Below are 12,779 nucleotides of genomic sequence, written 5' to 3' on the forward strand. Positions count from 1 at the left end.
ACACTTAAAATTGGTCTACATTTAAAATATTTTCCAGACATTACCAAAGCAATTTTATGTTATGCATTTGTTAGTCAGAACAAAAAATCTGCCTCACCCCCCATTCAAATGACCCTATTTGTTCCTTTAAAATTTTACAGGGATCTGAAATGGCATTCTTGAAAACAAGAGTACAATATGCAATACCTTTTAAATATTTATGTGTAATTCTCATTCACATTACCAAGCACACTGAGAAGTAGCTAGTAATTTACTCACTTACAGGACAGTGGTGAGAGCGGGAATTGAGAGATGTAAGAGGCGGCACCTTTACAGTGCTCAAGAAAATAAGCTGTAAATTTACTTGTTCAAGCTAAAAATGGAAGTACTTTAAAGGGATCTTTACAACACAACTCAGCCACTCATTTCCTAGGACTCTGATATACCTGTGTTATCAGAAGACAATTTTAAGATCTAATTTCTTCTGGGAGGGAACATGGGCCAAGTGAGGACATTCTAACAAAAGGACAATATGGTTTTCATAAACTCACAAAACTGCTCACCCTGCATCTTGGGCTTCGTGGGCTCGAAGTATGGATAACAAGTTATTGTGCTGTAAGAATTCACACACAGCCGGGTAACTGCCAGAGACAAAAAGAAAAGAAGAGCATCTGTTATGAAATCATCAAGAGTAGTGTATCAAGCTCTACCATCAGATAGATGTGACTTGATCAAGCATAAATTCAGACCTATGTCATTCATGAAACAAGCCTCTGGGCACTAAGGGAAGGATTTTCCCTGTGTCCAAAAAAGCCCCTGCAGCTGTACCTTGTACTTAATCAGAAAAGAGTGAAGGGGTGGGAGTTAGAAAATTTCATAAAAACACGAGGAAAGTGTCCACTCTCAGAGAAAATCAATCTTATCAGGCCTACATTTAAAAACAAAGTGAAGAGAAGCATAAATATGAGAATGGAATTTAAAATATAAACCTTAATTTTCTTAAATACAGCATCATATTTACCTGTGAGCAAATGAAAATGTCTGCTGCAGAGATGACTATGTTAGGAGTAGAATAGTCAATCTACTGGTAAATCAAGTTAATGATAACTTTGGTTACATGAAGCTCATTATATCATTCAAAATCTAAATTGAAATTATAGAAATTCATAAAGTTTTAAAAAATTGTACATTAAGAATACAACAGTAATACCTTCATATTCTTTCATCAACAATAACAGGTGTATCACACTGATACTAGGAGTCAATAATAGGGGGTAATAATGGGTATGGGGTGTTATGGGTTTTCTTTTATTATGTCTGTTACTTTTCTTTTTGGAGCAATGAAAATGATCTAAACTTGAGTGTGATGACTGCAAAACTAAGTGACGATACTGTGAGACATTGTATACTTTAGATGGATTATATGGTATATGAATATATCTTAATAAAATTTGCAGTTAAGGAAAAAGATACTAAAAAAAAAAAAAAAGACAGTTTCCTGTTTTGTTACCACTATCAGACAGAGGTTGTTTTTCTAAGTGTCACTTTTTTTGCCCTTGGGCAAATGGCTTGCCTGCTCTTTTTGCATTTTTTTCCTTTTGGAAAAACTTATACTAGTCTTATGAAAGTAGAACCTTGATACATTTTCTTCAGGCTAAGTTGGATATCCTTATGTGTTTAAGCTAATTGTTTCTCCTTAAACTCAACCTAGCAGCAATTTGCAGAACACTTGCATAATTGGAGGGAACTCACTTTAAAGAAAAGCTGTAGAAACTTAAAAACATATCTAATCAAATACCCTTAAACTTTCTAAGAACAACTAACATTTTTCTTAATGAATTTAGAAAATATTTGACTATCATCTGGATTGCCATTATTGGTGAACTACCTCCCTGGGATATATTAAAAGTCTTGAATAATATTAGGAAGAAAATCCCCTTACAACACTTTTATGCTTTTTAACAGAAATAATCATAAACCATAGCATGCTCAAGCTTAAAAGCATTTAAAAAGATAAATATGCAGAATGCTAGGAAAAGCAGAATTCAGAACATCTTAACATCACAGAGTTGGAAAATCATTTATTATCCAATAATTTATCAAAGACTCACTGGTGATGTGTTCTGTTTGTTATAAGTACAGTGTTAGGCAGGGGGGATGAGAGGTCTGATAACCTCAAGGTGTGGTTTCTGTCCTGAGGGTGTTTACAATCTAAATAGGAATGTGGAGTATTTTAAAACAACAAAACCAACAAGTAAAGAACACAAATATATTTAAGATAAACTAGTGCAAGTTTTACAGAGACAGTACAAGGAAGAAAGAAAGCATCTGGCCTGAGATTAATCAGGGAAACCTTTTCAAAAATTATCTATGTTGTGTCAGATTAAAGGAAAGGTTGTATGTGGAATAATAGGAAGAAAAGGGGCTAAAATTCCATGTTAAGAGAGGGAGAAGGATATGGAACAGATTGAGTATGAATAAAGAAGGTAGAAAAGACAAAATGAGAAAAATGGTAGAAAATCTGGCCAGACACTAGAGCAAATAGTTTAAATATTAGACACATTCTGTTTATTCTTTTATTTTCGTTTCTTGTCATATTAAACTATATTTTACACCTGAATTCCTTCTCCCAGATTTCAGACTTTTTATCAATGACACAGCCAGCAGGTATTATTAAAATGCATTTTCATGCTTTTAAGCATGACTTTCCCTAACGTATTTTTTTTCTCCTGGAAAGCTCTACTCCTCTGCCAATGCTTAGCTAAATCATCACCTCTGAACTCCTCCTTCCCCTCCTACCTCACACCCCCAGGCATAAAAAGTTGCCACAGCCACTATAATTCCACAGCATATGTATCTAATATATCTCCTTTCATGCTCTTCTTTAAATTATGTTTACACATCTCTTCTCCAGCTATACAGTGAATATCTTAAGAGAGGAATACTGTTTTATTCATCTTTATGCCCTAGAGGCTCAGCACCAATTTGTCAATTTTTTTGGAGTTCAAGCTCAATTTTGGAGTAGCTTCAACAGTGACAGTCAAGCAGGTGATAGGGTTTCTTTCCTTCCAGGGTGCTTCCGCAAGGCGGAGACAGGCTGCAATCCCTTGCTAATTCAGCAGGCTGCAATCCCTTGCTAAGGCACCAGGAGGAAGTCTTCCTCCCTTGATGTCCTTACACTCTCCCAGACCCAGCAACAGTGAGGACTGACTGCTCAGCTCCTCTTTTGTTTCTTGGGGCACTTTAAAGTCATGCAATGGGAACTTAGCTATGGGGTGCCTGGGGATTGCTTGGATGCTGGCAAACCTACCTTTTCCTAGGACTTGCTGTATTTCATTCTTTGCCCCAGGGTTCTCCAATTAATTTCATTTTACCCACTAGGGATCAAGTCCTGAAAGGCCCCAACTCTTCTTGCCAGAACATCTCAAGAGCCTAATTTCTCCCTTGCACCGGGCTGTTGGCTGCCTCAGGAGCCAAGACCAATTCTTTTTTAAGGGAAACTTTTAATTGAAGCACAACATCTATGCAGAAAATACACAAGTCAGAAGATGAATTTTCACAAAGTGAACACCTTGTAACAAGCAAGCAGATCAAGAAACAGAACACTGCCTGAACCTCAGAAATTCCTTATATTCCCTTCTAGTCATTATCACTTTCTCCTTAGGGTACCCACCATCCTGACTTCTAACATTATAGATAAGCTTTCTCTTGAACTCATGTTTAACTGAAATCATACAGTATGCATTCTTTAGTATCTGGCTTCTTTCACTCATCATTATGTTTGTGAGATTCATCCATACTGTTACAGGTAGTTGTTGTGAGCTCATTGTCATCTGCTGTATTTAATTTTATAAACTTGATACAATTTATTACTCATTTTATGAAATGGACATTTGGGTTGTTTCCATTTCTTTGCTTTTACAAACACTGCTGCTGTGAACAATTCTGAACATGTTTTTTGGTGAACATATGTACACATTTCTACTGGATATACAACTAGGACTGTGGTAACTCAGTTATGTGTCTGATCAGCTTTAGTAGATACTGAAATAGGTAAATATAATTTGGGATTGGAGATGAAGTGAGGCCATTCAGGTGGCCACCTTTCCAGAATTCCAAAGCTCAGAGTGTTATCTCCCCTCATATTTTCATGGAAACCACCTTCTCTGCCTGTGAGAGCTATCTCCAATAACTTTACGTGAATATGTCCTACTCATCCTTTAAAACTCAGGTTTTATAACACTTCTAAAAGAAGTAGTCCCCTAACCCCCAATCTGTTACCAAAGCTGCGTTTGTCTGCGTTTATGTGTATTTTAACACCCTGCACATTTATCACAGCACTAAGCACCTTACATTTTATCTGTCTGTTTTTGCTTACCTGTCTCTGCCACTACACTGTCATTCCCTGAGGGCAGGGACTGTGAATATCTATAAAACCTAGCAGAGAGCATGCATATACATATATACTAGGAGCCCAGCTAATGTTTGTTAAGTGATTTAATGAGTTTGTAAATATTCAAAAAGGATGCTCATGAAAGTAAAACATGAATGGGGGTGTGTGGACAAAATTAAGAGCAAGGAGCTTATGTGTGAGATTTCAAGCAGACTACAAAAGAAGGTCTTGAAACCAGAGTGGTAGGGTTGGGGGATGGCTTAGATGTTGATGATATGATAAAGAAAGTGTCAGTAAGACATGATGACTGACTGGTGGTGATGTCAATGAAAGAAGAAAATGTAAAGATATCCCCTAGGCTACATGCTTGAGAGAATGATCTGTAAATAACAACAACAACAACAAAAAAAAAAAAAAAAAAAAAAAAAAAAAGAAAGAAAGAAGAAAGATCAGGAAGACTCTCCAGTAAGGATTAAGAAAGTGGGGAAGTAAATCAGCTTTTTCAGGCAAGGTGAGTTAAGGTTAAGGTAATAATAGAATACATATATTTAAAAAAAAAAAAAATCAGCAGAGAACTAGAAATACAGAATTCGAGCTCAGGAAATAGAATGAGATGAAGGGGCTAGACATAGATTTGGTAATCAAATCACAGGGTTCGTAGTTTACAGTGAAGCTATCCAAGTGGGTGAGGTTTCTGGGGAATGTGGGAAAAAAATGTCAAAAGCAGGAGGAAAACAAAGAAAGAGGCAGCTGAAGAATTAGGGGTCTGACAAGTTTGAGGAGAATTGAGATACGTAAAAATGAGGAACCAGAGAATTTTGAGATGGAAGGGGTAGGTGAGAGCATCAACTACAGCAGAAAACTTGGGCAGCACATGAATAGAAGGGCTGCTGATTTGTGACTAAGACAGCAGTTATAATTTGAGTGAGCTGCAACTTGCAGCTTCAAAAGCACTTTGAAAATGACTCTCAAGACTTTTTTCAAATATTAGAGCTCAGAGGAATTTTAGATTGTCTAATTTAGCTCTCATTTTAAAAGAAGGTTAACCCAGGACACAAAGCTTCCATGATCCACCTAAGGCAGAAAGAAAAAATTGACAACCCAAGCACCACAGTCTACAGTTTTATTTGGTCTATGTGGTGTGAAAAAGAAAATGTAATTTTTGCCTCCTGTTTGTCATGATCCTCACAAATCACTATGGTCTAACATTTGGCCTGCTTCAAGTATTTTAATTACTTACCTGGACATTATAGTCTGCAAATCCTAGTCTAAGGTTATAAAGGTAAAACAGAATTCTTATGAATTCTTACCTCTGTTACAATGCCTATCTATATAACTCATGAAAAGCAATATAAATTATTACTAATGCATTTTTCTGTCTAACTCATTTTACTTGAATAATGTCCCAGACAATATTTTAGATGGTGAACATTAAATGATTTAATTAAATTAAATGCAAACTACACATAAACATGCAAGATAAAACTGGGAGTTGTGGGTCAAAAAAAACTGCCAATAACTCAAACTAATAATTTCTACCAAGTGTATCCAACAATTTTATTGTTCACTTGTGTTCCCTTGATCAACTTCATAAACCACTACTTCAGAAGAGGCCTTGAAACCTTCAAGATGACACTAAAAATAAAATGATTAAGAAGTTCTAGGAGAATGAGAGAGATTTTTTTTTCCTCAATTCTTAGATAAAATATAATCCAGACTACTTTACCATTTGTCAGAGTTTTCTAAACTGTGGATTTAGACACTCAGCTCTACACAATCTATGTATGCCATGGTTAAGGATCATTATCTATTAAAAACCTGTAATGAGACTAGTTAAATAATCATTAGGTTGAGAACAAATGTGTGAAAAAATGCAGACCCCTATAATTACCCAGTTCATGGACTTTATCCCTGACATGGACACATGTGTATCTGAATTCATGAAACAAAAATACCACAAGGTTATATAAGTTCAGTATGGAACTTCATTCAGAATATGATTTATGCAAACAGCCAATTCAGTAAACTAATAAAAGAATGTCATGCTATGAATTAAAGATTAATTCACTATGGATCAATACCAAAATCAAGGGTTTTGCAACTCAGCAGGTGAACTCACTGCCCTCTCCCCTTCCAGGGGTGTAAATCTCCCTGGCAATGCAGGGTATGACTCCCGGGGATGAATCTGGACCCAGCATTGTGCGCTTGAGAACATCTTGACCAAAAGGGGGATGTGAAATGAAACAAAGTTTCAGTGGCTGAGAGACTTCAAATGGAGTTGAGAGGTTACTCTGGTGGAAACTCTTACACACTAAGATAACCCTTTTTAAGTTTTAATGTATTGGAATAGCTAGAAGTAAATACCTGAAAGTATCAAACTCTAACCCATTAGCCTTGACTCCTGAAGACAACTGTATAACAATGTAGCTTACAATGGGTGATAGTGTGATTGTGAAAACCTTGTGGATCACACTCCCTTTGTCCAATATATGAATGGACGAGTAGAAAAATGGGGACAAACTAAATGAAAAATAGGTTGCATGGGGTGGATGACTTGGGTGCTCTTTTTTACTTTTATTTTTTATTCTTAGTTTTACTTTTTCTGGTATAAGGAAAATGTTCAAAAAATAGATTGGGGTGATGAATTCATAACTATATGATGGTACTGTGAACAGTTGATTGTACACCAAGGATGACTGTATGACATATGAATATATCTCAACAAAACTGAATTAAAAAAAAGAAATCAAGGGTTTTGGATTTTTCTTGATGCTACATTACTGGAGCACAACTCAGCGTTATCAAACAGGTAATTTAAATACCTATGGTATAATTATGGATTTAATCCCAGATTTGAAAAATTGAACACTTGGCTTTGATATACTTCAGTAACACCTAACTTTCTGCTAAAAGTTTGAACACCTTGAATAAAAGATTACTCTCAAATTAACTAATTATTGAAATGAAGCCTAAGGCTTTTCAGAAATACTATACCATGCTTCTTGATTTCAGCCAAAATAGACTCTTGACTTGGTGAACAAATTTCCAAAACATTGTAGTGAACTGTAAACTTTCTGATGCACTAAACCTCTTTATTAATATTTATAACAAAAACTAATCTTTGAATGATGTTTTACACTGTACAGACTTCCTGTTCACAAAATTTTCTCAATCATAACAGATGAATGAAAGGAAACTTTTTGCCATAAACATGTAGAGCAAAATGTCCTATCCCTCAATAAACCTTTGATCAATGTTATAAAGAAGGATGATATCAGCTTATCCTAAAGACAGAAGATACATGACTGAATGGCTCTTAAAGAATTCTATCAGCCTTGCCACTTGCTTAGTTGTCAGGAATGGAATTAAGCACTAACTTAAGTGAAAATCAGGTTTTGTTTTTAAAATTTCAGAAAAAATATGTATTCTAGCATTTATATGTCTCCACTTCTTCATAACCTCTTTTCCCATCTCACTGTGGCAACTTTCACGTAAGCTCTATGTCTAAGGATAAGGGGGACCTAGTGAAACAGGATAATCAACCGCAGCTGGCTAAAACTGAGGTGAGAGAGAAAATCGTGAGGCTGTGCAGAAACTCAATTGTTTTATAGATTTCTCTCTGAAGTGCTCTGGAATTTTATGGAATGGGAAAATTGCCATAGATTTGCACACATAAAAACTACTAAAAAATATTTTCAACTTGGCTTTTCAGGGTGCTAAAAAATTTATTGTGGTACCCATATCCTGGATAACTGCTAATTTTAATTTATACAGGCAGCCTGACAAACTTAAGAAAATTTAAGAATGACAAATATAATTTGATTAAGCAATGTAAAGTTGTTTTCTGCTTTAAGCTATGACAACTAGCAAAAATTTTAAATCTGATTACATAATTCAATGAAAAAAAAAGTCAGCTTTGAATTTTTTCTTCAATGCTTAAAACGGAGCAAATTTTCCACTAAATGCTACTGTCTTCTTCAGCTGCTTCTCTATCCTTTTATCACACAGCCTTTTGCCCACCTTTTCTGTTCCTTACAGAAATTATATATATGTGAATATATATTTCATATTTATTTGTTTATTTACAAAGCCATTTATTTAGATTTCCAACTGCAAGCACTAAAAATCCATTTGAACTAGACTCTCAAAGTGAACCTTTCATTTATTATTTGTTTCCTAGGAAAAAACTAAACAAACATCATACATAAGTCAAACACATGGACTGACAAATTACAGCATTTATGAACCAACATGTATTCCAGAAGCCAAGGTGTCTGTCCTCACCTGTAGAAGTATGAACACCCCCTGACTGTGTTGTGAGTGAAATGTTCCTGAGTCTTCTCATTTCCAAAATCCTCCAAGGGGTCTGACCACAGGATATCACACATAGGTCCATAAGCAGGAGGTTCTTTGAATCGATCTAACTAAGAAAAATAGAAGACAGAAAGCAAAATACTAATCTTTGGAAACATGGGATTCACCAAAATAGAAGAAACCAGTATCGTGCAGCGTTCATCTTCCACTCCCCACCCACAGTGCAGTGTGAGCTGCTCTCTATTTTTCTCTCTTCCTATCTCCATCCCTCCTTTCTCTCCTTTTTCTCCCCAGTCTTCTACTCCCCATTACCTAACTCTCTCTCCAGTTTTCCTTCCTTCCTCCTCCTCAATGAGCTCATTTATTTGCCTTCATCTTACCCTCCATCGTCCTCTTGCCTCTTTAAGTCCTACTTTTTCCTCCTTTTTTCTTTTCTTCTCTTCTCCCTTTTATCCTTCTCTTTCTTTTTCTTCTTATTTGCTTTATTCAAGCCTTTTTATTTATTACCAGCTAATGTAACTCCACACTTCTTTTTCATATCTGGAGGAGGCCTTTTATTTTATCTTTGGTGTGATTCCTATTAATGCCTCCATTAAACTGTGATTTAGAAGTTTGGAGGGGAAAACTTGTGGTTGTTATATTTAAGAATATGATTTTGAGAGCAAAATCAGCTGTTTCAGAACTGTACATAAAGGCACACAATATTTTATTTGTGACAACATTGTGGGTACCCATTCAATAGGTACTATCTAGGTTTCTACTTAAAGTACAAGTCTACTACAGCTTATCCAACTTTAGATAATGTATCCTGAGTACAAATCAGGAGTAAGATAAACAGTGAAATAAATCCAAATTTAGCAGTTCATTCTTCTCACAGTTCTAAGCTCTAACGCTTTGACTAAAGACCTCATATGAAATCCATTTTCCAGCTCTAAATGTTTAGCAAAGTCATATTTCAACTTAAAATGGTGCATTTAGCAGGCGAAGCAATATAGTAACTGGAAATGACATTGCACCAACAATTTTATAACACTGTCACTCTCCTTTAGTTTATCCTATTTCACTGCAATTAAAGGCTCTTTGGCAAAGTTAGCAGATATAGAGCCTCTTGCTAAAAACACATAAATGGCTATAAAAACACATTAAGAATTGATATTCTTCATATTCAACACTTTAATGTTCTTAAAAATACCATTGAAACAGGTGAATAAAACAGGTTAACAACCAATAAAATTCTCTCTTTTTTCTGGGAACATACAAAGTGATATAAGTAATGGTTTTCCTACACACTACATTTTAACTCATATTTTCATTACCCAATTAAAAACTTCAATAAGACAAGACTCTCTATATTTTGACCTTTATATTAGCCATAAAGTATTCATCGCAAACTTAGACTTCTAACGTGTTTAAGAAATTTGAATAATTCATGCTTTTGGAATGGTGCATATAGAAAAAAATATGGTTGCCCATAAAAAATGCAGAATTTATTTCTCAGGGAACAAGGACTTATTATCAGGGGTAAAAGAGCAGAAGAGGGGAGATTTTCTGGTTAATGTGAATTCAAAAACCAAAAGTCTGGCAAGGCCACCAGAAAATATAATTTATTGTGGAAAAATTACAAAGTGTATTCTAAAAATTATACTATCTACAGTAAAACTAAATAAACAATTAAATAAAGTAACAGTGGTGGAAACTCTAATAGCATATAGAAAAATGAAAATCTAAAAATCATTTTATGGCTAAGTCTATAGATTGAAGACATATATGAAAATTAAACATATTATCTGAAACATGCCTGAAAGTAAGTCCTGGGTATAGCAGGTGATGTTTCAAAGAACCACTTAATTTATGATGAGATGGCTAGTCATTTATGTCAAAAGAGTCCTCCAGTTCTAGAAGAATGAATTGGTCACATTCATGTAGGAAGTGAATGATTCTGTACTTGAACTTCATGACATTTCAGTGCCATCTCTCCACAGCACTTTAAATACAGAGTGAATACCAATGCTCTGAATGTTTGCATCAGAACACCAGATGTAAATGTTCTATGGTGTCTTACAAAAAGGGATACACACACACAGAGCAGGAAGGAAACAAAGGTTTATTTCATGTATTTCTTTTCTGTTTGAATTTAAAAGTAAAAATCATGTATTTCCATCCTATTAGGAAAGCAAGCACAAATATCATTGTTATACCTGAAACTCTGAACATTAATGATAGAGTATTAAGATAGAATCATAATGTTTTACTTACCTAAATATGCATTTTTTTAAAAAAATTAATGAACTTTTAAAAGAATACTGAGTTCATGGTAGTAAATATTTATGATGTATGAAAATATTCATGATTTAATAAAAAGCATTTCCTTAACACCATGACTTTCATGAAGAAAAGAGAAACAAATTAGAACCACATAAAAATGGTTTTTTCAATTCTGTAGTGGAGGTCAAGAGATTTTTGGGCGATGATTGCATTTTCAACCAAATAGCCTGATAGCCCCTATACTTTTAATTATTTTCTGAAGTATAGAACTTTAGTCATCAATTCTGCTCAAAGAATGAAAATGCTATTTTGAGTGAACTTTTAACTAATCTCCCTTTTGAGGAAGACAGCTGGTAAGTTTCTCATCTTCCATCTATGCCCATGAAACTTGATCAAGACAAGACAAATAAAACATAAATGCACATCCCTGATGCCCATTTACTAATGAAATAACCACCCTCATTGGTACTCTACTTATTTTGTTTGCCATATCTACTGGAGTAAGTGGTTATCAGGTTACTAATATAATGCATGAATACATGAATAGATAAAATATTTGATTTCTTTCTCCACTGAGCACAGTGGAAAAAGTACTATTTACTAATTAATAACTTACAGCAGTTGATAGAATGAACTTGTAATGTCCAACATATAGATTTCTGAAGCTTAGAAATGAGTTTTCCAAACTCAGGGGAAATGGAAAAAAAATGATTAAATGGCAATCCCTTAAACGAGTGATATCAAGGGATTCTTTGTATTAATGTCTCCTAAATGATAAGCAAGAGCTAGAATTTGAATTATGCCCATGATTATTCTTAACTTAAGGACGTCTATTTTTAAGCAATAAATTCTGCACTCTCATTGAGATTAGTGCATTGCTTCTTCGAGGCCAAAGTCTGCTTATAATGAATTATTAGGTTTAAATAGTTATTAAATAGTATCTTTATAACAATATTGAGCAAAATTAAGATTTTCATATTACAAATACAGTAATTTAGAACAATGTGACCAACTCACTCTTCCTAAAATTAATGGCAACAGTAATAATAAAAATTAGAATTATTTCTACCCCTTTCTACTACTTTGGGATAAACACAGCATATTTTCTTAGTCTTTACAAGTTGGGGAAAGAAGTTCTCCAATTCCAATACAGTTTTCAACTGTTTATAACTCTTACAGAACAGCATTTAGCTTAGATTTCTTAGATGGAACACTTGGCTGTGAACATAATCTTTCCAATCACATATAATATGTTATAAATATTAATGTGAATAAATCATATCATGAAAGGATTTAAATATCTTCTCTGCATTCTAGGTGATATTATTTTAAGATAAGGAAACATTTACATTGCTCTCTCTCTTTGGAGATTTTGGCACAAGGAATTGTAGAGTTTTAAATATAACTGTCATTTTTTTCTTACATTGTTGAAATGACCACAGCTACACACATAATTGAATTAATAAAAGATCGGCTCTTCTATTACATAAATCTACCCTATATTATTTCATTTTCTCATGAAAAAGGCAAAATGTACTTCCACACTCTATCTAACACATCTTTTGGCTGGCTAAAACAAGAGTAACAGCCAATGTTAAATTAAGTAGAAAATGTCTCTTAAAAAGTCAACTGTTTTTCACTTAGCCACTCAATACAATCAATAGCATATCATCATTGCTTTTGTTAAACTGTTACCTACAAGCCTTTAGCTATGACAAACAGAAGATAAAATAAGCTTAACAAGGACACATTTTTAAAGCTCAAGTTGTAACAATTCTCCAGGGGCAAAGCAAAATTTCTAGATACATAGATACCATGAATATACAAT

At 34.3% G+C, this 12,779-nt stretch overlaps 1 protein-coding gene across 3 annotated transcripts in view; it reads right to left on the reverse strand.

Moving 5' to 3' along the window:
• The window catches only part of PPP3CA (protein phosphatase 3 catalytic subunit alpha), a 336,975-nt gene that overhangs the window by 64,466 nt on the left and 259,730 nt on the right, over window positions 1-12,779 (reverse strand). For all 3 annotated transcript variants that reach the window (XM_037830340.1, XM_037830339.1, XM_037830341.1), the window contains exons 6-7: window positions 8,657-8,796; window positions 543-620 (exon numbers count right to left, since the gene is read on the reverse strand). In XM_037830340.1, coding sequence (XP_037686268.1) covers window positions 543-620; window positions 8,657-8,796 — 218 coding nt within the window. The remainder of the gene's footprint in view (window positions 1-542; window positions 621-8,656; window positions 8,797-12,779) is intronic.

This window comes from Choloepus didactylus, chromosome 3, assembly GCF_015220235.1.
Source record: "Choloepus didactylus isolate mChoDid1 chromosome 3, mChoDid1.pri, whole genome shotgun sequence".
Lineage (NCBI taxonomy): Eukaryota > Metazoa > Chordata > Mammalia > Pilosa > Megalonychidae > Choloepus > Choloepus didactylus.